The 27,441-nt window shown below is 45.6% G+C and overlaps 1 protein-coding gene across 3 annotated transcripts in view; it reads left to right on the top strand.

Annotated features, from left to right (window-relative positions):
- large2 (LARGE xylosyl- and glucuronyltransferase 2) overlaps positions 1-23,894 on the top strand; it is a 55,259-nt gene extending 31,365 nt beyond the window's left edge. The window contains exons 3-16 of one of the 3 annotated variants that reach the window (XM_079290027.1): positions 2,885-3,096; positions 6,028-6,332; positions 7,681-7,763; positions 8,897-9,020; positions 13,034-13,205; positions 13,674-13,778; positions 13,863-13,975; positions 15,848-15,973; positions 16,841-16,996; positions 17,229-17,386; positions 18,054-18,332; positions 19,135-19,281; positions 19,363-19,558; positions 21,745-23,894. In XM_079290027.1, coding sequence (XP_079146153.1) covers positions 2,997-3,096; positions 6,028-6,332; positions 7,681-7,763; positions 8,897-9,020; positions 13,034-13,205; positions 13,674-13,778; positions 13,863-13,975; positions 15,848-15,973; positions 16,841-16,996; positions 17,229-17,386; positions 18,054-18,332; positions 19,135-19,281; positions 19,363-19,558; positions 21,745-21,942 — 2,262 coding nt within the window. In that variant the 5' untranslated portion in view covers positions 2,885-2,996 and the 3' untranslated portion in view covers positions 21,943-23,894. Of the gene's footprint in view, positions 1-2,884; positions 3,097-6,027; positions 6,333-7,680; positions 7,764-8,896; positions 9,021-13,033; positions 13,206-13,673; positions 13,779-13,862; positions 13,976-15,847; positions 15,974-16,840; positions 16,997-17,228; positions 17,387-18,053; positions 18,333-19,134; positions 19,282-19,362; positions 19,559-21,744 lie in introns of those variants that run through there. The other 2 variants (XM_079290028.1, XM_079290029.1) reach the window with 2 other exon arrangements.
- The last annotated feature ends 3,547 nt before the right edge of the window (positions 23,895-27,441 follow it).

Consider the following 27,441-nt stretch of genomic DNA (forward strand, 5'->3'; position numbering starts at 1 on the left):
CTAATAGACCATAAAGCAGGGGATGCTTTAGGGCGGGGCTACACGCTGATTGACAGGTCTCTAATAGACCATAAAGCAGGGGATGCTTTAGGGCGGGGCTACACGCTGATTGACAGGTCTCTACCAGAGACGGATACAGCGTCTCTACATCACTCCTCCTCAGTCCATATATTGTCACTTCCTGTTCACTGGTGGTTAAAAAAACAACATGGCGACGGCGAAATCACAGAACATCCACGAACCAACGAGCGACGTCACCGTGACCACATCCACTTCTTATATACTGTAGTCTATCGTATACAGTGATCTGATTACTGCTGGTGTGTGTGTGTGTGTGTGTGTGTGTGGGAGGTCAGCAGAGGGAGTGGACCCGATTCCTCGTCTCCTCTCGTATCTCCTTCCTCCTCTAATGCAGGAAGTTCCCTCTGATCATTCTCTCAATCAGGACCGTCTCCTGTGTGATTAGCTCGGTGCTAATAAGCCCATCAGTCTGAATGGGGGACGCGGCCCCGACGGACCGAAGCTCTGCTTTCAGCTCTTATTTCATAATCGTAGGTTTCTCCTGACCGACGGGGTTCACTGTGAGGAGAGACTCCTTCAAACGTTTTACTCTGATGCCATGAATCAAACATTGAAAACAATGGAATTTATTATCCGTACATATTGAACCATTCACATGTCTCCAGCCTCTCCTCTCTCTCCTCTCTCCTCTCCTCTTTCCTCTCTCCTCTCTCCTCTCTTCTGTTTCTGTTTCCGGTTGAGTGTGAGTGGTGGACGTGAGTGTGAGCGGCGCGGAGGTTTGATTCTTGTTTCACTGCTTTGGGATTTGTTCCTCTGTCTCTGCACATGATCAGGTGAGATATAAGCGGTGTATTTATCGGTAGAACGCGTGGTTAGTGGTGTTGTTTGGCGTTGTTCGGGAGGATGGCGTCCTCCGAGACGCCGCGCCCGTCAATCCGGCACGGAGTCCGGGTAGTTCCACCGGACAGCAGCGTGTCGGTAGAGGAGGTGCTGCTGGCTGTGGGAGAACAGGTGACATGACAACCTTTCCTTCGCGTCTCGGATGAATAAAGCTGTGGTTGTGTTCGTGGCGAGCGAGGCTTACGTCCACAAGCTGATAGAGAGCGGCGTGTTTATCAGGGACACCTTCGTGCAGGTCTCTCCGCTCTCGGTGCCCTCTACGCGGATCACCGTGTCCTCACTACATCTGGTACCGGAGCACCACCACAGTCTGTGGAAGTCTGTGAAGAGGCAGCTACAGGTTCTGCAGGTGGAGATCTCAGCGCAGCCTTAGATGACGCACAGAGTGTAGGGTCTGTGTCCAACAGCCAGCTGTCTTGTGAAGGAGAGGACATGGACGATGGGAGTGAATCAGATCTTGCATCTAATTCTGAAACGTGCATTAAAAGCTCTGATCTGTATTCACTTGAGGAAATAAACTCGTTTTTGGATGTAACTTTCAATAGATCTGTAAAAGTGAGTGATTATTTCCCTGACACGGAGAAGTTCATCTGATCTGTGGGGGTGGTGCAGAGAAAGGTGGGTTTGGACCTTTTAGATGGAAAAAGCGTTTCCGCCTGAAGAAACACGTCACAACCGTGAGGAAAGTGAGGAAAAGTAAAAGGGTTCAAACTAAGACAGTTTAATATGATCATGTGTCACACGGGGTTTTCCACTTTCCACTGCTCACTTCTCATCTTGTCTCACCTCCTTCCATCCTCTGACCTTTCCATGCAGAGCTTCAATTTAGGGTCTTTAAACATCAATGGTGGGAGGGACGGGCATAAAAGAGCATTAATACAGGAGGTTGTAAATCAAAAAAGGTTGGACATCCTCTTTTTGCAAGGAACTCCATGGCCACCTTCAGGCAGAACACTAACATCACGTCTGTCAGGTTGACCAGCAGGATGGTGGAGGAGGTCTGTGCCGCCCTGCCACAACGCCTGAGAGCAGTTGCAGGAAACCGTACTCTGTCTGACCAATGGGATGAAGAGAGTGAGTACACCCCCCCACTATGCTCGTTGCCCCAGCGGTGGGGGACTGGCAGGGGGGAGGAAACAAGCTGCTGACGTTCACAACCCCTCACCTGGACAAGTTTCAGGCAGCAGAGAAAAAAGCCATCTATGAAATCTGTGTAAAGGTTGTGAACCTCCGCTCTCTGGCAGGGTTGACAGAGTCGAGGTGGACCGAGTTCTTTGGCCCAGGTTCTTCCCCGAGAGGCAGCTGGAGGTGCATGTACAAGCTGCCTGTTGCAAAACGGACAGCAGACCTCCAGTGGAGGGTTGTACATGGAGCTATAGCCACCAACAGATACCGGGCACACCTGGATCCACAAATTGGTGAGGAGTGTTGTTTCTGCGGGCAGACTGAGACCCTGGAACACTTGTTTGTTCAGTGTCCGCGGCTCTCAGGGCTCTTTGAGCGGTTAAAAAGATGGTTTCAGGGTCTTGGACAGGTTTTTTCTTTCATGTTGTTCATCTTCGGTCCAAAATACTGCTCAAAACAGAAGGCTGTCCACACAATGGTGAACTTTTTTATCTGGTTCTGCCAAGTTGGCCATCTGGCTGACACGTAAGAATCGGGCGCCTTCCAAAGGCCCAATGAGGAGGATTTGTCTGTTGTGGATTATAACCATGATATTCAAAGTTTCTTACTATTTCTGCAGGTTTTTTTGCGTTTCGTCTGCTATTGTCACCTGCTCGCTACGTTTCTATGGAGTTCAACGCCCACAAATGTCTGGAAGTCAACAACTAAATAAGATCCAGGCAGCAACACACACTTCTAGTGGGGTCATAGTGATGATATATGTATGTATATATATAATATACTTAATATTTTCAGTGTGAGTTGACTCTGTTGTGACTCCATGTTTTCCTCTCTTCAGATGAAAGGATGCTGCAGGAACCCGACGAAGGACTGAGCCCGACCTGAACCCCCCTCCCTCCCCCTCCCCCTTCCTCTCTCCCCGACCCCCCCGACCTTGCCGCCGTCCCACCATGAACCTGCTGTGCCGCGGCCGCCTGAAGCTGCTGGTGGTGTCTCTGACGGCCGTCGTCCTGCTCACCTGGTTATACCTGCTGGCTGGAAACCTGGAGAGTGAGTATGAGCTCGTCAGAGGGGTGAGACGAATAAGCTCGTCAGAGGGGTGAGACGAGTGAGCTCGTCAGAGGGGTGAGACGTGTGAGCTCGTCAGAGGGGTGAGACGAATAAGCTCGTCAGAGGGGTGAGACGAGTGAGCTCGTCAGAGGGGTGAGACGAGTGAGCTCGTCAGAGGGGTGAGACGAATAAGCTCGTCAGAGGGGTGAGACGAGTGAGCTCGTCAGAGGGGTGAGACGAGTGAGCTCGTCAGAGGGGTGAGACGAGTGAGCTTGTCAGAGGGGTGAGACGAGTGAGCTTAGAGGGGTGAGACGAGTGAGCTTAGAGGGGTGAGACGAGTGAGCTTAGAGGGGTGAGACGAGTGAGCTTAGAGGGGTGAGACGAGTGAGCTTAGAGGGGTGAGACGAGTGAGCTTAGAGGGGTGAGACGAGTGAGCTTAGAGGGGTGAGACGAGTGAGCTTAGAGGGGTGAGACGAGTGAGCTTAGAGGGGTGAGACGAGTGAGCTCGTCAGAGGGGTGAGACGTGTGAGCTCGTCAGAGGAGTGAGACGTGTGAGCTTGTCAGAGGAGTGAGACGTGTGAGCTCATTATAGGGGTGAGACGAGTGAGCTTCGAGGGGTGAGACGTGTGAGCTCGTCAGAGGGGTGAGACGTGTGAGCTCATTATAGGGGTGAGACGAGTGAGCTTAGAGGGGTGAGACCTGTGAGCTCGTCAGAGGGGTGAGACGTGTGAGCTCGTCAGAGGGGTGAGACGTGTGAGCTCATTATAGGGGTGAGACGAGTGAGCTTCGAGGGGTGAGACGTGTGAGCTCGTCAGAGGGGTGAGACGTGTGAGCTCATTATAGGGGTGAGACGAGTGAGCTTCGAGGGGTGAGACGTGTGAGCTTGTCAGAGGGGTGAGACGTGTGAGCTCGTCAGAGGGGTGAGACGTGTGAGCTCGTCAGAGGGGTGAGACATGTGAGCTCGTCAGAGGGGTGAGACGAGTGAGCTTAGAGGGGTGAGACGAGTGAGCTCGTCAGAGGGGTGAGACGTGTGAAGCTTAGAGGGGTGAGACGTGTGAGCTCGTCAGAGGGGTGAGACGTGTGAGCTCGTCAGAGGGGTGAGACGAGTGAGCTCGTCAGAGGGGTGAGACGTGTGAGCTTAGAGGGGTGAGACGAGTGAGCTTGTCAGAGGGGCGAGACGAGTGAGCGAGACAAGTGAGCGAGACGAGTGAGCTCGTCAGAGGGGTGAGACGTGTGAGCTTAGAGGGGTGAGACGAGTGAGCTCGTCAGAGGGGTGAGACGAGTGAGCTTAGAGGGGTGAGACGTGTGAGCTCGTTAGAGGGGTGAGACGAGTGAGCGTAGAGGGGTGAGACGTGTGAGCTCGTTAGAGGGGTGAGACGTGTGAGCTCCTTAGAGGGGTGAGACGAGTGAGCTTAGATGGGTGAGACGTGTGAGCTCATCAGAGGGGTGAGACATGTGAGCTCGTTTGAGGGGTGAGACGAGTGAGCTTAGAGGGGTGAGACGTGTGAGCTCGTTAGAGGGGTGAGACGAGTGAGCTCGTCAGAGGGGTGAGACGTGTGAGCTCCTTAGAGGGGTGAGACGTGTGAGCTCGTTAGAGGGATGAGACGAGTGAGCTTGTCAGAGGGGTGAGACGAGTGAGCTTAGAGGGGTGAGACGTGTGAGCTCGTTAGAGGGGTGAGACGAGTGAGCTCGTCAGAGGGGTGAGACGTGTGAGCTCCTTAGAGGGGTGAGACGTGTGAGCTCCTTAGAGGGATGAGACGAGTGAGCTTGTCAGAGGGGTGAGACGAGTGAGCTTAGAGGGGTGAGACGTGTGAGCTCCTTAGAGGGGTGAGACGTGTGAGCTCCTTAGAGGGGTGAGACGTGTGAGCTCGTCAGAGGGGTGAGACATGCGAGCTCGTTAGAGCCGAGAACACTAAATATCAATTATCGGACGCTTTTTTCTTTTTTCTTTGCGACTCTTCGATCAGACTGTTAACTTTCATTTTGAAACACGAGGAGCTCACGTTCTGTTTCAGACTGACGTCTCAGAGCCACTGAGGACACAGTCAGCACTTTTTGTTTGGATCGCAGCAGCCGGGGTCAGTTTCCTGGAAGAGCTGTTGTAACACACACACACACACACACACACACACACACACACACACTGAGTTGAGGTTTGCAGCGATTCTTTGCAACCAGAGCAGGAAAATAGAACTGTCTCTCTGATCAGCAACACTTCACTTCAGAAATAACCAGAGTCTTCTGTTGCTCTCTGTCTCTCTCTCTGTCTCTCTCTCTGTCTCTCTCTCTGTCTCTCTCTCTCTGTCTGTCTCTCTCTGTCTCTCTCTCTGTCTCTCTCTGTCTCTCTCTCTCTCTGTCTCTCTCTGTGTGTGTGTGTGTGTGTGTGTGTGTGTGTGTGTGTGTGTGTGATAATCACAAGAAACATTTTCTTTGTGTTTAACAATGAGGAGACAGAAATCAAACCCATAACTGTTTGTTTTTGGTTATTTGACTAAACGGGTTAAAGATCATCAAAGTGCAGCAACAACAACACATTACATCATCTTCAGCCTCTCACTGGTTCTGGTCTACATCAGCTACAACGTCAACAGAGTGTCCGTGCTGTGTTCAGGGAACCGCAGGTTTATTTAACGTCACACTTCGGCACAAAGCGCTCCTGTTGATGTGAATTTTAGTTTTTTTCTGACGCTCTTGACTCAAAAAGCTCGACCCAGAGGCACCCTGGGAAATATTCACACCCCCAGTCTGCCAGAAAGAAAGAGTGGAGAGGCTGCAGGAAGGTGCAGAAAGTGGAGAAGAAGAAATGTGATGAGCCCATTTTGGAGTGTGTGATGTCACCTCGAGTTCAGGTTCACACTTCCTGTCAGCAGCCATAGAACTAGGTGTCAATGAGTCCGTGTGTTTGAATCCTCCGTGTCTCCTCCTCCCTAGACGGACGCTCCCTCCTCCTGGCTCCTTGCCTGGCCGACACCCCGGCGGCTCAGGTCCTGGAGCGGGCCGTGCTGGAGTCGCGGGTTCGAGAGGTGGAGGAGGAGAACCGGCGGATCCGGCTGCAGCTCAGCCGGTTGCAAGGAGGAACCGCCGGACAGCAGCAGCCGGTACCGCCGGACGGTAATTACGGAAACCAGCAGTGGGGCGCCTCGGCGGACACGGGGCCCGAGGACGGGGACAACACGGCCGAGGAGAAAAACAACCACACGGAGTGTCCTCGATCGCCCACCGTCCAGAAGTGTGAGGTCAGCAGACACGAGTACAACAACAATAATAACAGTAACACGGTGATGCACAGCTCAGGTTATTAGTTTAGTTTATTGATTCTGCACAATTTAAACAATCAAATCAAAATAAACAAACATAACAGAGATAAATAATATCAGAGTTCAGGAAGAGGCAAACAAGCCTCCACCTAAAAAATATTAAAACTGTACAATATTACAGAGAACATGAAATGAATATGCTGAAGGTATGACTACGTACAATATTATCGACAGGAATACTCTTTTCTTCATTAAAAACACAATTCAAATGATAAGGAAATAAAAAAGATTGTATTACTTATAAGATTATTGACACTATAATTAGAATGATAGAATAATTCAGCACACAAGAAAACATGAAGCAAATCTAACTTTTAGATCCTCAATCACTTTCTTTTGTTGCCCTCAATAGTTATTGATCCTCGATGATCCATATTATTGTTAGACTATAGCAGCTGGTCGACAAGGACCCAGCTGCTAACGTTACTAGCTCTCCTCCTGTTGGTTAGCCGTTAGCGGTGATGCTAACGTTACTAGCTCTCCTCCTGTTGGCTAGTTATTAGCATTAGCGGTGATGCTAACGTTACTGGCTCTCCTCCTGTTGGTTAGCCGTTAGCGGTGCTGCTAACGTTACTAGCTCTCCTCCTGTTGGTTAGCCGTTAGCGGTGATGCTAACGTTACTAGCTCTCCTCCTGTTGGTTAGCCGTTAGCGGTGATGCTAACGTTACTAGCTCTCCTCCTGTTGGCTAGTTATTAGCATTAGCGGTGATGCTAACGTTACTTGCTCTCCTGCTGTTGGTTAGCCATTAGCGGTGATGCTAACGTTACTAGCTCTCCTCCTGTTGGTTAGCCATTAGCGGTAATGCTAATGTACTAGCTCTCCTCCTGTTGGTTAGCCAATAGCGGTGCACTGCTAACGTTACTAGCTCTCCACTGATTGGTTGTTCACAGAATGTAACATTATCAGAGATACAGAAGTTTTGTGTTTTTTTTAATTTCCTGTAAACACGCCGCCGCTCCTCAGCCAATCACAGCGCTTCATAGTGACTAATCGATGAAGGAGCTGAGTTGTTCTCTCTTTGAAGTGATTTTTTTTTAAGTCTTTTGAGCTCCAAACATTTCAAAGACTTCTGCAGCTGAAAGCGAGCGAAGTGAAAGCAGACGTTTGGTGGACGAGCGAAATGTGAAATTTCACATCAGAGGAAGTAGAACGTGCTCGGTGGTTTCTCTTTTAAAGATTCACAGAAGAAGACGAAAGATAAACTGAGGTTGTGGTTGTGGTGGTCACATGACAGTGTAAACGTCTTCCTGTCTCGTGTCTCCTCAGCTGATCCATGTAGCTTGTGTCTGTGCCGGTCACAACGCCAGCAGAGACGTGGTGACGCTGGTCAAGTCTGTCCTCTTTCACAGGTGAGTCCTGTCTGTCTGTCTGTCTCTCTGTCTGTCTCTTAGTCTGTCTATGTCTCTCTCTCTCTCTCTCTCTAATAGTAGCAGACTGGAAAATATATATCACGATAGAAGGATTTCTAAAAATGAAAGGATGACCTTTTTTAAAGAAAGTTAACTTTTGGTGCAGCACCTGAATTCATAAAAACTCTTCTTGTTCTTCTTCTTGCTAATGTTAGAAATGTGTCAATGATAACTTATCTGTATTTCTGAATGTCTATATGAGGAGATTACGTGGGCGTATTGTGGGGAATACGGGGTAATATTCAGAGATTAAAGTGATGTATTTTACATATGTATTCTTTATGGAGGATGAACTCAACAGATACAACAGACACATTATGAGTTCTAATAATAAGTACGTAATGTAAAAAATACAACAAAACGTAATCAGGGAGAGGCTTAATCAGAGATTCATCAGAATCAGATCATAGATTAATTTATCCTAAAAATATAATAAGTTATGTTGTTATTAGTGTGATGAGGTCGATCCAAACTTTCATTAACAAAATATTTTTTTCTCTGGTGAATGCAATTCTTCATCATGAATGTAAGACTTTAATCTCTTGTGTGTTTTCTGTTTATGATTGTTTTTATGTTTTATGTTTATGAGGTTTATCTGTTGAGAAGGTGAAGAAGGTCACAGTGAGCTCTGCTCTCGTGGATTTGTTCCTTTTTATAGATGCTCTTAAAGATTTAACATCCGTGTACTGGAGGGTTTTTATTTGATTGGTTTGAAAGTGAACAGAGTTTTTTTTTTATGTTGAACTGATTTCAATTGCTAATAAAACTGAGTGCTTCTTATTGTAGCCGGACCTCAGAGTGAAGCTCAATGTCTGGTTCACGTTGGTTTTCGGGTCACGTGGAGCCTGTTTTCAGATCCAGGTCAAACGGATGTGTTTGTAAAAACAAGTGAGCTGGGAGATGGTCTGAGGTGGTTTACGGTGGTTTTAGGTGCTGCTGCTTTTAGACCAGAGGAGCTTAAATCTGCCAAACAGATGAGCTTTTATTGTGAAAGAAGCAGGAACATAATCACCCTTTTCCCCAGAAGGAACCTCTCTCGACCTTGACGTATTTTTTTTTTCTCCATTTCTCAGGCGGAATCCTCTCCACTTTCACTTCATCACAGACACGGTAGCCAACCAGATCCTGAGTGCCCTATTTCAGTCCTGGATGGTCCCGTCTGTGCAAGTCAGCTTCTACGATGCAGATGAACTCAAGGTACACAAACTCGACTTATCCCCGCTCTGTTAGGGCTCTCTGAGGACTCTGAGGACTCTGAGGACTATGTGAGGACTCTGAGGACTCTGTGAGGACTCTGAGGACTCTGAGGACTCTGTGAGGACTCTGTGAGGACTCTGTGAGGACTCTGTTGGGACTCTGTGAGGACTCTGTTGGGACTCTGTGAGGGCTCTGTGGGGACTCTGTTGGGACTCTGTGAGGACTCTGTTGGGACTCTGTGAGGACTCTGTGAGGACTCTGTGAGGACTCTGTTGGGACTCTGTGAGGACTCTGTTGGGACTCTGTTAGGACTCTGTTGGGACTCTGTGAGGGCTCTGTGGGGACTCTGTTGGGACTCTGTGAGGACTCTGTTGGGACTCTGTGAGGACTCTGTGAGGACTCTGTGAGGACTCTGTTGGGACTCTGTGAGGACTGTGAGGACTCTGTGAGGACTCTGTTGGGACTCTGTGAGGACTCTGTGAGGACTCTGTTGGGACTCTGTGAGGACTCTGTTGGGACTCTGTTGGGACTCTGTGAGGACTGTGAGGACTCTGTGAGGACTCTGTTGGGACTCTGTGAGGACTCTGTTGGGACTCTGTTGGGACTCTGTGAGGACTCTGTGAGGACTCTGTTGGGACTCTGTGAGGACTCTGTGAGGACTCTGTTGGGACTCTGTGAGGACTCTGTTGGGACTCTGTTGGGACTCTGTGGACTCTGTGAGGACTCTGTTGGGACTCTGTGAGGACTCTGTTGGGACTCTGTTGGGACTCTGTGAGGACTCTGTGAGGACTCTGTTGGGACTCTGTGAGGACTCTGTGAGGACTCTGTGAGGACTCTGTTGGGACTCTGTGAGGACTCTGTGAGGACTCTGTTGGGGCTCTGTGGGGACTCTGTTGGGACTCTGTGAGGACTCTGTGAGGACTCTGTTGGGACTCTGTGAGGACTGTGAGGACTCTGTTGGGACTCTGTGAGGACTCTGTTGGGACTCTGTGAGGACTCTGTTAGGACTCTGTTGGGACTCTGTGAGGACTCTGTTGGGACTCTGTGAGGACTCTGTTAGGACTCTGTGAGGACTCTGTGAGGGCTCTGTTAGGACTCTGTGAGGGCTCTGTTAGGACTCTGTTGGGACTCTGTGAGGACTCTGTTAGGACTCTGTTGGGACTCTGTGAGGACTCTGTTGGGACTCTGTGAGGACTCTGTTAGGACTCTGTTGGGACTCTGTGAGGACTCTGTTAGGACTCTGTTGGGACTCTGTTGGGACTCTGTTGGGACTCTGTGAGGACTCTGTTAGGATTCTGTTGGGACTCTGTGAGGACTCTGTTGGGACTCTGTGAGGACTCTGTGAGGACTGTGAGGACTCTGTGAGGGCTCTGTTGGGACTCTGTTGGGACTCTGTGAGGACTCTGTGAGGACTCTGTGAGGGCTCTGTGAGGACTCTGTTGGGACTCTGTGAGGACTCTGTGAGGACTCTGTTGGGACTCTGTTGGGACTCTGTTAGGACTCTGTGAGGACTCTGTGAGGGCTCTGTGAGGACTCTGTTGGGACTCTGTGAGGACTCTGTGAGGGCTCTGTGAGGACTCTGTTGGGACTCTGTGAGGACTCTGTTGGGACTCTGTTGGGACTCTGTTGGGACTCTGTTGGGACTCTGTGAGGACTCTGTGAGGACTGTGAGGACTCTGTTGGGACTCTGTGAGGACTCTGTTAGGACTCTGTGAGGACTCTGTTGGGACTCTGTTGGGACTCTGTTGGGACTCTGTGAGGACTCTGTGAGGACTCTGTTGGGACTCTGTGAGGACTCTGTTAGGACTCTGTGAGGACTCTGAGGACTCTGTGAGGACTCTGTTGGGACTCTGTGAGGACTCTGTGAGGGCTCTGTGAGGACTCTGTTGGGACTCTGTGAGGACTCTGTTGGGACTCTGTGAGGACTCTGTGAGGACTGTGAGGGCTCTGTTGGGACTCTGTGAGGGCTCTGTGAGGTATCTGTTGGGACTCTGTGAGGACTCTGTGAGGGCTCTGTGAGGACTCTGTGAGGACTCTGTTAGGACTCTGTTGGGGCTCTGTGAGGGCTCTGTGAGGTATCTGTTGGGACTCTGTGAGGACTCTGTTGGGACTCTGTGAGGTATCTGTTGGGACTCTGTGAGGACTCTGTTGGGACTCTGTTAGTACTCTGTTGGGACTCTGTGAGGACTCTGTGAGGACTCTGTGAGGACTCTGTGAGGACTCTGTTAGGATTCTGTTGGGACTCTGTGAGGACTGTGAGGACTCTGTGAGGGCTCTGTGAGGTATCTGTTGGGACTCTGTTGGGACTCTGTGAGGACTCTGTTGGGACTCTGTGAGGACTCTGTTGGGACTCTGTTGGGACTCTGTGAGGACTCTGTTGGGACTCTGTTGGGACTCTGTGAGGACTCTGTTGGGACTCTGTGAGGACTCTGTTGGGACTCTGTTGGGACTCTGTGAGGACTCTGTTGGGACTCTGTTGGGACTCTGTGGGGACTCTGTTGGGACTCTGTGAGGACTCTGTTGGGACTCTGTGAGGACTCTGTTGGGACTCTGTGAGGACTCTGTTGGGACTCTGTGAGGACTCTGTGAGGACTCTGTGAGGTATCTGTTCGGACAAGGTGAGTCAACGTCGGATGCATCAAAGGGAATCCTCTGAAGCAGCAGTCAGATGTATTTTTAAATCCACCTTTAAACGACACACTCAGCTTTAACGCATCAAAGAGTGAGCGACATCAAGGGGAGAAGAGCCGGTCAGACGCATCACTGGTGCTGAAGCAGAAGGTCACAGCTTGTGTGCTCATGTGTGTCACATGGTGCGTTGCATCAACACAGCTCACAGGTTGTTTAACAGGATGTGACGGAGGGTCCAGCTCCCGTTTGGCCTGAATGTAGACTGACGATGTTCAGGAAGGAGTTAACTTATACACATGTGAGTCTAAGTACAAAAAGTACCAAAGAAATATGCAAAAAAACCTAATTTCTACTGTTCAAATATTTGTATTACCATAATAATAACAATCGCAGCAGTGAAGTTATTTTATATCAAATCATATATTTTCTCCTTTTTAACATTATTGAGGTTGGAATTTAATTTGGATTAAAGATAGTAAGTTAGTTAAAATAATAAAGAGAAACAATCTTTAGTCATCGGTATACAATCAGCACAAGCCTGCTTTGTGTAGAATGTGGAACCCGATGGCGTCTCCACATCATAAAGGATTCATCCTCTGGGGAGCAGGAATATCCACAACAGAGTCTAATGACACTTCAACTCTTTAACTGATTCATTTAGTCAACGTTGAAGAACAGAAGCCCTCAAAGGATCTGTTACCGACCGCAGCAGAGCCCTCATGATACACAGTACACAGTCTGGCGATAGCTTTTAGGGGGGGGGGTTATTTGACAGCAACAATCTGTAATTGAGTTGAACGAGCTGTTGAAACACTTTTCCCCCAAAGTCAAGAGACACTTCAGCACAAAACACAGCAAATCATTTATTTTAACGTCAAGTTGATGTGTGTGTGTGTGTGTGTGTGTGTGTGTGTGTGTGTGTGTGTGTGTGTGTGTGTGTGTGTGTGTGTGTGTGTGTGTGTGTGTGTGTGTGTGTGTGTGTGTGTGTGTGTGTGTGTGTGTGCTGAACAATGAGTCCTTTGTGCCGTCGGATGCTTGGACCTGCAGCCTCTCGCTTCGGTTTCCATTAACTTGCACTAAAAACAGACGAGACTCTTAAGACGAGTGTATTTGCAGATGATGCACTTATTCACATCCAACTAACTGTGAATCAAGAGAATTCATGAAAAAAGACACCACACACACACACACACACACACACACACACACACACACGTTGAGCCTTCGGCCCCAAACATCTGCTGAGTGTGCGTCTTTGTGTGAACCCACACACACACACACGATGCTGCTCGTTTATATAACGAGGTTTGAAAAGCAGCAGATGTTTGTTCATACTCAGAAATGGAACCTGAGGGTCTGCGTTCTTGTTCTTGTGGTTCCAGTCCGAGGTGTCGTGGATTCCCAACAAGCACTACTCAGGTATTTACGGCTTGATGAAGCTGACGCTCACCAAAGCTCTGCCCGCCGACCTTTCCCAGGTCATCGTCCTGGACACGGACATCACCTTCGCCACCGACATCGCCGAGCTCTGGGGCATCTTCAGGAAGTTCACCGGTGAGACGCTTCTATTGTTTGTTTTCATTGAGAAATCACCTCACAGACTTGTAGGTTTGTGATATTTATGATTATTCAAACAGGTTGAATAAAGAGTTATTGTATGCTTCATTAAAACATTGTTGTAATCAGTTACTGGAGTTTTCAAAGCATTTTTACAAATGAATGAATCACTTTAATGTGATTTGACTGCAACAAATATGATTAATGTCAAATTAAATTAGTTTTAAAACAAATTACATCACTTTTATTCCTCTTTTTAAAATCTGTATTTCATGAGATGAATGTGATTATTATGTGATTATTATGTGATTATTAGAAGAATATTTCATTTGCATTAAACCTGTTTTATCAGCTAATCTACCAAATGTTGCCTCTTACTCATATCATCAATAAAAAAGTATTCTTCTTAAGTTGTTGCTTATTTTTGAAGGTTTGTATGATTTAATAAGCGATGCTTGTGTGCAGATAAGCAGGTGATCGGCCTGGTGGAGAACCAGAGCGACTGGTACCTGGGGAACCTGTGGAAGAACCACAGACCCTGGCCCGCGCTGGGACGCGGCTTCAACACCGGTAACCAACCGCTTTAACTCAAACGACCTGAGACGCTTTTCAAGCGAGGTCATCCATCTTTTCCTGTTTCCTTCCTTCCTCCAGGCGTCATCCTCCTCTACTTGGAGCGGCTGCGGCGGATGGGATGGGAGCAGATGTGGCGGCTGACGGCTGAGCGGGAGCTGATGAGCATGCTCAGCACGTCGCTGGCTGATCAGGTCAGAGACGTTGAGGATCCACTCTGATGTGGGCTTTAGTTCTGTTCATCTTCATCCAGTGAGTCTCTCTCTGGCAGCTCGAGTTCTTCATCAACCCTTTACGTAAGCCCAAGGGAATTACCCACAATTCATAGCAATGTGACGTTAAACTCGGGGTTACCAGAGGAAGCGTGGAGACGTTAAAAAGAAAAGGTGAAGAAGCCTGTGAGTTCAGCCTGGTTCACTACATCTCCTCACAAACACTGAGGGCTAGAGATGGAACATGAACACATGAAAGCAGAGATTATATCACAGATTCATTCATCAAACATTTCATTTTCTTATTAAAGCTGTTCGGACAAAATCAAGTCAACAGATCATTTGAAATGACGTCTCATGTTGTGAGGAAAGAGTGTGGAAGACGTTTAAATGAAGCAGTGAAGAATATAGAACAAGCACATGACACGATGGCGTCGTGGTGTTTGCACCACATGAAGCCCTCACAGTTGCTCACTCACATCTACCAGCTGACATCAGTGGGTCCCTGAGGGTTCAGGGTTCAGGTCTTCAGGGGGACACTGGGACCGGGTCTTTTGATCTGTCAGTGGAGCACAGTGGCGCTAGCGGCCACATCGCTGACACTAATAAGTGCTTCAATAAAGCTGGTGTGAGAAGCGCTCATAGACGTGAATGAACCGTCGGAGAAAGAACTCTGAGATCTCGTGTGATTGAGACAAATCACGACTCCGGCGCTGTGAAAACAGAAAGAAGGGAAGAAACCGCTCGTGCCTCCAGGATCCATGCGAGCTCTTTCTCCATTAGTCTGATAAATCTTAATAATTAGAAAGACTTGTCTGCGTCATAACACAACAGAATCACCTGATCTCCACCGTTGCCACTAAATTAGTGCAAAATAAATCTCATTTGTTCATAACTATTTATTCCAGCGTCCAAAATACAGCGTGGAAATAATAACGATCTCTTAATTTCACTGTTAAAGTTTTGAACCTTTTGCTGATCCGATGCGACGGTCCAGGGACAGGAAGTCACGTGAGCACATTGTAAAGCCCTCTGAGGCTAATTTGTGATAAAAAAACAAAAATAAAAATGACTCGGCATAAAATCTGCCCCGTCGTTTCCAGGAGATCTCGGTCTGTGTTCCAGCGTCGGGCGGATGAAGCATGAAAGCCGTCGTTGACGGGGAGGAAGTGGGTAAAAGTGATGGATTAGTTTGAGTGAATGTAAATAGATCTTTTCTGGATCTCGTCCCAGTGTTTCTCCAAATAATGAACTGTTGTTTGACATGTAAACACACAAATCATCCATATTCATGTCAAGATCAACAAATAGATATTTACTCTTTAGACAAATTATGCAACAGAATTCATCCGCATCATCGTAAAAATCAGAAGTGTAGCTTTTGACCACATATAGTCATCTCCCTGACCTTTGACCTACACAACCCTACGTTGATCCTTTTCATTATTACATTTACAGAAGCCTCACTGAACCCTGAGCCACAAAACAATGTGCAAATATCTTTAGACCAAGAACCGATATTAACTTCATCCCAGAGAAAGATATATCATTTCATAATAGTCTACGATGTGTAAGATGAGGTGGAGCGCAGCTGAGATTATTTCATCAGATGATGAAGTTAAACGCTCGCTAACTGCAGAAATAAACACAAAATAAACAGTCTTATGCTGCGTTCACACCAAACGCGGCGCCAATTATTTGCGCGAGTAGATAACATACAAAGTGCACAGACGCACAGACGCCATGAGACGAGTGAGGCGAATGGCGCGATTGAACCATTAGAACCACAGAACCATAGAACCATAGAACCAGTAGAGCTGCTGTGTTAACGGCACTCTGTCCTCTGTTGTTCAGGACATCTTCAACGCCTTCATCAAGCAGAACCCCGTCCTGGTGCACCAGCTGCCCTGCTTCTGGAACGTGCAGCTGTCTGACCACACTCGCTCAGAGCAGTGCTACACCGAGGTGTCCGACCTCAAGGTACGCTCACGCGCTGATACAGTATACACATATATATATATATACATATATATATATACACGTATATATATATATACATATATATATATACACGTATATATATATATACACATATATATATATACACATATATATATATATGTATATATATATATATATGTGTATATATATATATATATGTGTATATATATATATACGTATATATATATATATATATATATATATATATATATATATATGTATATATATATATACATATATATATATATATGTATATATATATATATGTGTGTATATATATATACACATATATATATATACACATATATATATATACGTATATATATATATATATGTGTATATATATATATATATGTGTATATATATATATACGTATATATATATATATATATATATATATATATATATATATGTATATATATATATACATATATATATATATACATATATATATAGAGAGATAGATATCCCACCGGAGCTTTAAAGTGGTAGTACTGTAGTGTAGTGTACTGTAGTGTAATGTAGTGTAATGTAATGTAGTGTAATGTAATGTAATGTAATGTAATGTAGTAGGAAGTAGATTTGGGGAAAATTAAAAAAATGTCATCATGCCAATTTAAAAAGATGCAAAGAATTGTACGTTTTGGTTCTTTTCGTCTGTGAAGCTGTCGATGATCAAACATCAAGAGTTTCCTGACCGCCATGTGTTCTGAACATGGATATTTCCATCTTCATGTTATCAAGTCAAGCAGCTGTTAGAGCAGATCCGCAGGGTGAGGTCATCACACCACTCTGGGCTCACACATTAAGAGGCAGAGCGTCGGTGTGGTAAACGCTGTGTTTCAGGTCATCCACTGGAACTCTCCCAAGAAGCTCCGGGTGAAGAACAAACACGTGGAGTTCTTCAGGAACCTCTACCTCACCTTCCTGGAGTACGATGGGAACCTGCTGAGACGAGAGCTGTTCGGCTGCCCGAGTCAGGCCAACCCAGAGAGCGTCCAGGTCAGAGACGCACACGCCTGAATGTAAATGATGACTGGTGTGTGTTCACGGTTACATACGCCTCGTTCAGTCTGAAGCAACAGATGTGGCAGAAAAGAGCCGGAAATGATCTTCAGCAGGATTTCCTCTGAAAGAGGAAGTGGTAGTGAGGAAGGAAGCAGAGAGACGTTTCCTTTCTCTGGACGTTGGTTGACCAGCACCAGCCTGACGTCCTCTGTGTGCGTCTCTGTAGCTGCAGGCCGCTCTGGAGGAGCTGGACGAGGACGACCAGTGTTACGACTTCCGTCGGGAGCGGCTCACCGTCCACAGGGTGCACCTCTACTTCCTGCAGTACGAGTACACGCCCACCGAGGACGACGTCACGCTGGTGGCCCAGCTCTCCATGGACAGGTACCCGACCCAGGCCGGCCAATCGGCACGCAGCCTCTAAACGCCTGTCAACGCACCGTTATGACTGAGGTTCAAAGTTCCTTCTCCTCGGAAAACAGCAGTTTGAGATCGACTCGGTCCATTTCAGCTTTCTATCGTATCACATGAATTCATTTCTGAGCACTTTGAATGAAACAGCGATTGAATGTAGTGAGAGAGTTTATTTCCTGCTCATCATCAGTCATTTTACTCCAGTGACATCACCATCATCCCCGTTAGTGCTGCACCTGTTGGAGTGGTTTGTTGTTTTGCTCATTGGTTGTTGGAGCAGAATGTCAACAGTGTGTTTGGGGCTTTTGGACTGTTGTTTGAACAAAGGAGACGTTTGAACATCTTCAACGGCTGCTTTGTTTTTAACTTGTTTTCTAAGATGTGAGGCACCATCATGACGTACAACCAAGAGACACATACATGTATCTTTCATTTTATGTATGGAAGAAACAAACAAATATACAACCGCAAAAAGAGAAATTATATCAGAAATAACGGCTGAAATACAGGACTTTGGGTGTTCTTCCGCTATATTTCATTCAATAGACAATCAATACATTTAAAAAAAGAAAAGGAATAAGCCCCAACATTCATCATTGTCCATCTCAGTACCGCTCTTCATCTCCTCTACCTGCAGGCTGCAGATGCTGGAGGCCATCTGTAAGCACTGGGAGGGCCCCATCAGCCTGGCGCTCTACATGTCCGACGCCGAGGCCCAGCAGTTCCTCCGCTACGCTCAGGCCTCCGAGGTCCTCAAGAACCGCAAGAACGTGGGCTACCACATCGTCTACAAGGAGGGCCAGTTCTACCCCGTCAACCTGGTGAGGAACGTGGCCCTGAAGAACGCCAACACGCCCTACGTGTTCCTGACGGACGTGGACTTCCTGCCGGTGTACGGCCTCTACGATTACCTCCGGTAGGACGGGCTGTGGTTACAATGTAGAGAGGACGTTACGGTCACAGAACCAGAACCCTCAAACTAAACAAGTGAGGGCAGTCACGATGCTCAGCTGAATGGACTCGTGAATATCACGCAGTCGTCAGCAAACAAGTTGATTCCAGCTGAACTTTCACTGTGATTATGAATTACTCATAATAATGAGGTATTTAATCCAGTACTTCTCAGGATACTCAGTGAAATAAATCTGCTGCAACATGATATAAGATCAGCAGTAATGCATATCATCCTTTATACAGACTTCTGTTTCCTCCGAATGATTGATGTTACTGATCATCTCCTATCAGCAGCACAGTATTCAACCCTGCACCATGACTGTTCATGACACATGACACAACATTACTACGACTTATTCATGGAGCTGTAATTATGCTACACCGATGCTTATTGAATATGAATTATATATATATATATATATATATATATATATAAAGTTTATTTAAAGTGTAGTTTTTCCCTAAAATAGTGTAGATTCTGTTAAACTGACTATCAGCTGGATTTTAAGTTCCGACATCAGAAAGTTATGAAATATGATTTTCCATAGAGACGCAGCTCTGAGCACAGTCTCTGGTCAGAGAGTTGAGCTCACAGTCTGCTGATCATACCGGATGATGAGGTGTATTCTTGATGTTTTGACTCTGGCGTTACAATATGCAACAGCAACACAGATGCGTTTCCTTGTGTTTGAGCTCTGGTAGGTTTCAGATGTGGACACCGTCCATCATTAGAAACGTGCGCTTGTGGCCGTGTGTCCCTGCAGGAGGACTGTGGTGCAGCTGGACATGTCTCACACTAAGAAGGCTCTGGTGGTTCCAGCGTTCGAGACGCTTCGGTACCGTCTGTCCTTCCCCAAATCCAAAGCCGAGCTGCTCTCCATGCTGGACATGGGGACGCTCTACACCTTCAGGTAGCTGATCACCAACAAACGTGTTGTCGGTGCAACGATGAGCTGACGATCGTCATCATTCCATCTGCTTCCCCTCTCCAGGTATCATGTGTGGCCTAAAGGTCACGCTCCTACCAACTATGCCAAATGGCGGACAGCCACCACACCGTATACGGTGGAGTGGGAGCCGGACTTCGAGCCGTACGTGGTGGTGAGACGGGACTGTCCCGAGTACGACCAGCGCTTCGTGGGCTTCGGCTGGAACAAGGTGTCGCACGTCCTGGAGCTGGATGCACAGGTACGTCTGGTGGACGGGGCTTTTATTTTGGCGGTCGCTACCTCAACGTGGGAGCTCAAACGCATGGGTTATGTAGTGTTGATCTCAGCCAGACACCACTGACTGTGTCTACTGTATGTTGAAGCAAATGGCTTTACAGAAGCCTGGTTGTGTATGAAGACTTCTAACTAAAGAAGACTCATTCTGTTCCGCGAATGTTCGCATCCCTTCACTCGTGCGAGTTTGACCGCTGGGTCCTCCATATGGACACCAACAAGGTTCTATCATCACGGCCGGGAATAAAAGCACTGTTGCTGCTTTGTACATGTGGAAGTTACAGAAAGCATCACATCGTCTGTATTCAGCGTTTCATACTCTGGTGTGAAGCCCACATGAACAGGTTTCGCTGTAATTTAATTGCAGTAAACTGAAAGACATGGAGCTGAAATAACTATAGAACATGCTGATTGTTCAGGTCTGTCAGCAGAATGACAAGCAAACAACTTTTAAAATGCTTCTTTTCTAGATGGAGTTGTTTGGATCGGTGCTAGGCTATGCTAACTTTGTAACATCATGGAGACATAAATACGGCAGTAAGGTTTTCACTCACACCAGAAACAGCCTGTGGTCCAGACACGTACAGCGACGCCTTCTTTCCCATTTCTAAAGAATCACAACGCTGAGAGGCTGATCAGACACGCTGCTTCTGATCAGGATTCAATAACATACACGTGTTCCTGTTAACCTCTTTAAAATGATGTTTGCTTCATTATTTGTGATCATGACTTCAGTCTGACGTTTTCTATGACGTAGTACAAAGCAGTGGTCCTTTTCTTCATCCCACTCAGCATTTTTCCGTTGAATAGACGTTCAGAATTGGTTCAAAAGTGAAAGTTTTTTCGTCGACTATTTGTAGACGTTGATTCAACGTTGAAGCTTAGACCAGATTTAAACGTGATTTGCAATACTGTAATTTTTCGTCCTCTACATTGTGCTAATACTAATATATCATGATTTAAAGGCTTACTAAGAAACCACATCCACATTCATCAGTTGAAAGCCAGTGTTGGACATCACGTTGATATCTGGTCTACACGTGAGCGTTGAATTCTATAAATAGTCGGCGAAAAAACTTTCACTTTTGAACCACTTTTAACCGTCACTGTGTTTTAACCGTCACCGTGTTTTAACCGTGTTGTTTTAACCGTCGCCGTGTTTTAACCGTCGCCGTGTTTTAACCGTAACAGTGTTTTAACTGTGTTGTTTTAACCGTCGCCGTGTTTTTTGTTTTAACCGTCGCGTGTTTTAACCGTGTTGTTTTAACCGTCACCGTGTTTTAACCGTCACCGTGTTTTAACCGTAACAGTGTTTTAACTGTGTTGTTTTAACCGTCGCCGTGTTTTTTGTTTTAACCGTCGCGTGTTTTAACCGTGTTGTTTTAACCGTCACCGTGTTTTAACCGTCGCCGTGTTTTAACTGTCACTGTGTTTTAACCGTCGCCGTGTTTTAACTGTCACTGTGTTTTAACCGTCGCCGTGTTTTAACCGTCACCGTGTTTTAACCGTGTTGTTTTAACCGTCACTGTGTTTTAACCGTGTTTTCAACGTGGAAATGCTCTCAGATCAATATGTAGCAACTAAATACTTAATGTTAGTAACACATCAACAGTCTCCACTTACAGGACAAAAGACCAAGTGACACAGGAAACAGTTAATTTGTATTTATTAAGCACAATATAAATATAAACAATGTTCTTTAAATACAACTATAATCTCCCTTTCCTTCTTTAAATCGTCGTTTTCAAAGCCACACAGGAGCCGGTTTCAGGAGATTATTATTATAAAACATATTTACTTTTAGACCAGTTGTGAAGGTCTCTTCACCGGAGACCATAGACGTCTTTTAAACGTGTTTCCAACGGACCGATGCTGACCTGGATATTACACAGTAGCAGTGGCGGGCCGTGGATTTCATACCTGGGCCTTCAGTGCTGTCCTACTACAGTTGAATCACCTCCTAATAACCTCATGATGAAGCATCAATCCAGCAGACCTGCAGCAGATCCACGCATTCCACCACACAAGAGCACGAGCCATTCAAATATCATTCATAAAAACCACACGATAGACAAATGAACAGTCGTAACTGAGAAGATGATGTCACGTTCTGTCGTCTCACATCTCTTTATGTTTCTCCTCCCCCGTCAGGAGTTCGACCTCATGGTCCTCCCCAACGCCTTCATGATCCACATGCCCCACGCTCCGAGCTTCGACATCTCCAAGTTCCGCTCCAGCTCCGGCTACCGCAACTGCCTGAACACCCTGAAGGACGAGTTCCACCAGGACCTGTCCAGGAAGTACGGCTCGGCGGCTCTCAAGTACCTCACGGCCCAGAGGACCATCTGAGGACCAGAAGGCTGCCGAGAGGCCGGGCCGGTCCGTCCGCCGGACCCCCGGATACCAACTGACGTTGCGGCGCGCGGCGTCAACAATGCCGGTCGAGCTTCGCGGCCCCTTGTAGAACCTTCTCTGCGCTCCTGTGCGTTACATTGTCCGGGCGGTGGATTTCCTAAACGCCGGACGGACGAGTGCGGATACTGTCGGGACTAGCTTTAAGGCCGGGAAACAACAACCATATTCCTACTCACTTGTTCTGACAATCAGGGCTTTCCTTCCAGAAGACGTGTGGACGTGTGGTGCAGATACAAACAAAGACATCTGAACTGGAGAAAGATGTTTCAGCCTTATCACTCTCCATGCTATCACTGAGATATCTCATATCTCATTTCTTTCTTTTTCTTTTTCGCTGTGTAAGATCACAACCAATGAATACGGATCGTTGACATTTACAATGTTCTTTGATTACGACTTTAGAATCAGTTTTGTTTTTTTGCTGTTTCTATATTTTCTGACCTCGTTTAAAAAAAAAAAGAAAAATACATCGTGTGTGTGTGTGTGTGTGTGTGTGTGTGTGTGTGTGTGTGTGTGTGTGTGTGTGTGTGTGTGTGTGTGTGTGTGTGTGTGTGTGTGTGTGTGTGTGTGTGTGTGTGTGTGTGTGTGTGTGTGTGTGTGCTTTCTCTCGATCACATATTTGCATGTAAACAGTTGCACTACACAGAAAACAGTCATTTTTCAAGTTAGTTTTTCTTCGTCTTTCATCAGTCTGAAAGAAGCAAACATCTATGAATGATATTAATGATGACAGATATATCGATTATTGATTGGGACCAACTCGGATGGCTGACAGTGAGTTGTTATGAAAGCTTTTCCTCCGTCGTGTGTTTGTTCATTCCGTGTGTAGAGAATCTGACTCACTGGAGAAACGTGCCGACTACTGAAGCTGCTTCATGTTCTGTGAAACTGAAACCGGAATCACAGATTCACTCTCTGCAGTCGGTGGAGTTTGTAATGGAAGGTACATCTACAGGAATGTTCTTTCAGCCTCCAAACAAGTGGAGTCTGTATCTGTTGGAGTCTAATTGAACTGAATGTTTCATCTCATTCATGACCAGAAGACTTTAGAGAAGTTATATTGAGGAAACAAATAACTATTTAATTAACACATTAATTAACTTGACGTCTCACAATGACGGGAGACGTTAGCTTGGAAGCTAATGTTCGCTACAGTTCACAGTCTTTTACTGTTTTATGCAAATACAGTTTTGTTTATACGAACGCGTATATTCACAGACGACGAGGCATCGGAATCAAACCTCACGTGTGACCAAAGTAATCGACCAGATTTACTCAAGTTTCACTTTATATTCGGTCTCATCAGAGGCTGATCAGAGGATGATCAGAAGATGATCATCACACACACACACATCACGATGATCGGCCTCTGATCAGACGATGATCTGATCATCGTCTGATCATCGTCTGATCAGCCTCTGATCAGCCTCTGATCAGCCTCTGATCATCCTCTGATCAGTATCTTCGATGTCCTGCTGGGCTTTGACATCGTAGCCTCTCGGGACTTGTTCTGCATCGTCTTCTGTCGTCCATCTGTGTAAAACATCTGAAGTCTGTTTATTGTTTAATGGCTCATCTGAACAAAAGGCAAGAAGAAGATCTGACGCCTCGTGTCATCTCCACAGAGTGAGGCTGATTCTGGAGTGATGGTGTTTGTGACGGGGTCCGACTTCTTCATGTCTTTGGTGCGTGAGGACTGAAGAGCCCCCCCATGTTGTTGGCTGTGGTAATGCTAGTGCCTTTGCTGTATTGTGAAACTGGATATTGATTGTACTGTTGTACCGACAGGGCCTGCAGATGGTCAGGCACTCTATTTATTATTGTTGACTCAAATCAATCATATTTTTCTATGTAAGTGCTTTAAATAAATTTGCCCTTTTTTAACACGTTGACGTATTTTTTATTTTTTTCACATCAAAGAGAATCTGCAGCATCTTCAGCAAACTTTACCGAGAAGGACTGAGTCAGTGACATTCATGTTATTATGGGATTACTGAGAGCTTCTTTAAATGCATACGCCTACAGGGCAAATACACAATGTCTGGATCGCCAAGACATGTTTAATATTTACCAAGCTCTGTGGTTCTAAGCCGGAGCGAAGCTTCCACGTGTGATTGGTCTGAAAAGAAAAGAATTCCAATACGAGCAGATTATTCTGCATGAATACAGACGTCCGCTGTTTAAAAGTTCATCACAAGAGATGATGATGGAAACATTTAGCTGCAGTGTTTCAAGAAAGACTTCACAACGGTTTCAGTTTGTTTGTTTCGTCAGAAGAGAAAAACTTTCAGAGTTTCAAACATCTGATTCAGAAGAATCATAAAGCAAAGAGCAGCTGGATGGCGTGCAGCCCGCTGATGTATGTTGTATATATTATATATATTTACTGTAGGTACTTCAATTACAGTCCTCTCCTTCAACAATGAAACCGATTCCATAAATGTAACGGCAGCTCTCCTCGAGCATTAAATATGTCCACTTCTCCCCTCCAGCTTCTGAGCAGCAGCTTATGAATTATTCGTCAGCCTCTCTGCATGTAGGCCAACAACCGGCACCATGTGTACAGTGTCACTGCACATGCAGCACATACTGTACTGTGTACTGTGTACTGTACTGTGTGTATAGTATGTACAGTACAGTATGTACAGCACATACTGTACTGTGTACTGTGCTGTGCGTATAGTATGTACAGTACAGTATGTACTGTACATACTGTACTGTGTACTGTACTGTGCGTATAGTATGTACAGTACATACTGTACATACTGTGCTGTAAGTACAGTATGTACAGTACTATACTGTATGTACTGTGTGTGTATAGTATGTACAGTACATACTGTACTGTAAGTACAGTATGTACTGTACGTTTACGGTAAAAATGACGACGATGAGAACAGAACAGCTGCTCAACAAATAAACGTTGACGTGAGATTATTGTTTCCACGTTGAGAAAGATGAACCTCCTGATGTCATAATTAATACAGCGTCACGCTCTCATTACCACGGCCTGATGTTTCATCATCTTTTTATTACAATAAAGTGTTTGTTGACTAAAGGACTCTCTCACAAAACACAACATGAACGATTATTCCGTCAGAATGACTTCATGATCTTTCTCATCCTGTACTATGACTTTATGTTTCTGTGACTCGTGGATTGGTCCACCTCACAGACTCGTCTGCCATTTTGTCATTCGTTCAGCCAGCGCATTGATATCAGTCACAGACATGCAGCACAACATTGAGGAAGTAGCTGCGCCAAAATCGGCTGGATTAAATCCGTTTTTTTTACCCAATTTTTTTTCTGGTGACCTGTGTCTGATGTTGGCATATATATCCATAACTTTTGAACGGTTTGAAAGAGAGTAATTTCGAAAACGCTACGCGATTCCCGGTCGAATCACGGCCCTGCTGGATGTGCTGCATCCGCCATGAACGCTCTTTCTTATGAGAGACATGTGAATATAATTCATACTTTGTCGGCATCTTATTCTGAAAACCGGATGTTGGTCTGAAGAAACCGGATGTTGTCTCACGTTAATGTTTCCGCTAACTTTCAAAGTCCTTCGCTCCCGATCTGTGCGTTTGAATGTGTTTACGGTGAATGTCAGCGTGTAGCTGCACTAACATGTGAGTGTCTGTGACTTTACCAGCGATGTCCAGTCGTCTCCAGGCAGAGCAGCGGAAGCCTTTTCTCTACGGCAACCCTGAAGGGACATCATATCTCTAATGCAAAACCATAAACATGAGACAGGCTGACTACAGGATGTTTGCTGGCTTTATCCCACTGTTCTTGTCATCCTCTTGTTGTTATGTTTATGTATTGTCTCTTGTCTTTCAATAAAAAACAAAGAAAATTAATAATACGTTTTAAAAATGCGTTAACGCGTGATAAAATAATTGTATATATATATATATAGATATAGATAGATATCTATATCTATATCTATATATATATATATATAGATATAGATATATATCTATATCTATATCTATATATATATATATATAGATATAGATATATATATAATCTGCAGCAGTTACAAGTGTGACACTTATTTTTACCCCTTTTTACTGGCACCACGCTAGTTGAAGTGCATATATAATCCTTATTAATAATTAAGGAATTATTAATCAAATTAATATTATAATTATAATTAATAAATGTACAAAATGTACAAAACTGTGTTTTACCTCCATTCAAACAGAAATAAGTTCAACTTAAACTGGACTTTGTTAGTCTTGAACCCTCGTTAGGAGAGAAACATCGTTCTACGATCTCCTCGAAGACGCCGGACTCCATTGACAGAAACGGTGATTTTGTGTAAAACACACTTAAGTCAAACTTGACAGACAAAATGAATCATCAAACCTTTTGTCTCCTTAGTGTTCCAACAATCACCAGCTGTGATCCGACAGTTCAACAGAAAGCAGATCTGCTTCCTCGTGTCTAACAAATACAAGTAGAAATATTCAGAGAGGTTTGAGAGAAGCTGTTTTAAAGCTCACACGTCCTGCTGCCACATGTGAACGTATTCACTTCATAACGATGCTCCCTCACTTCCACTGCAGGTCTGTAATCAGCACATGAAAGAGCAGTGATTCTCTTCCTCTTCACTCTTTTATTCTCTCTGAACTATAACGGGCGGATCAATACGCTGCCACGCACAGCGGAGCATCATCACGGCGATGATGATGTTACCAAGCAGAGCTCAGGCACCGGGTCAGCTGATCGCAGCTCAATGCTGTACGTCATATCTTATGCATATTCATGTAATATTATGTATTATTCTGCCTCTTGCTGCTCTCTGATATTATTTATCTCTGTTATGTTTGTTTTATTGTTTAAATTGTGCAAAATAAATAGAACTAAACACGTGTTTCCAGGACTCTGTGATGACTTCATCCTGGTCCAGAGGGGGGGGGGGGGGGGGGGGGGGGGCAGTGTCGGAGCCGAGGCGGATCGATGTCTCTAACACAGAATAAATAGAAAACCAACTCCCAGCGACCCAGAGGACTCTTCCTCCTCCTCAGATCAATGGCAATAACGAAGTGATGAAGAGACCGCCGAGGTAAATACAAGCTGTCCAGATTGAAGGTAATGTGTTTATTAACGTGTTGACATGGAATAAACCATTTAAAAAACATATCTGATCAATGTGCAATATTAAACATGATGATCAGTTAAGAAGAATCATTCTAAACGTAGTTATGCCCTCCTCTTCACCGGCAGACTGCTGCTGGTGTCCGCGGGAAACAAGTCATTTACAGCTTTAAACTGTTAAAAAACTGTTAAAAACGGTTAAAAACTGTTAAAACCGTTTAAAAACGGTTAAAAACTGTTTAAAAACTGTTTAACAGCTTCAAGTTTGTGTCTAAACTTGATTTTGAGCTGAGCTCAGCTGTTTTGTGATGCTTTAGGAGACGGTGTGAC

The sequence above is a fragment of the Melanostigma gelatinosum genome (genome assembly GCF_949748355.1).
Source record: "Melanostigma gelatinosum genome assembly, chromosome: 2".
NCBI classification, from domain to species: Eukaryota; Metazoa; Chordata; class Actinopteri; order Perciformes; family Zoarcidae; genus Melanostigma; species Melanostigma gelatinosum.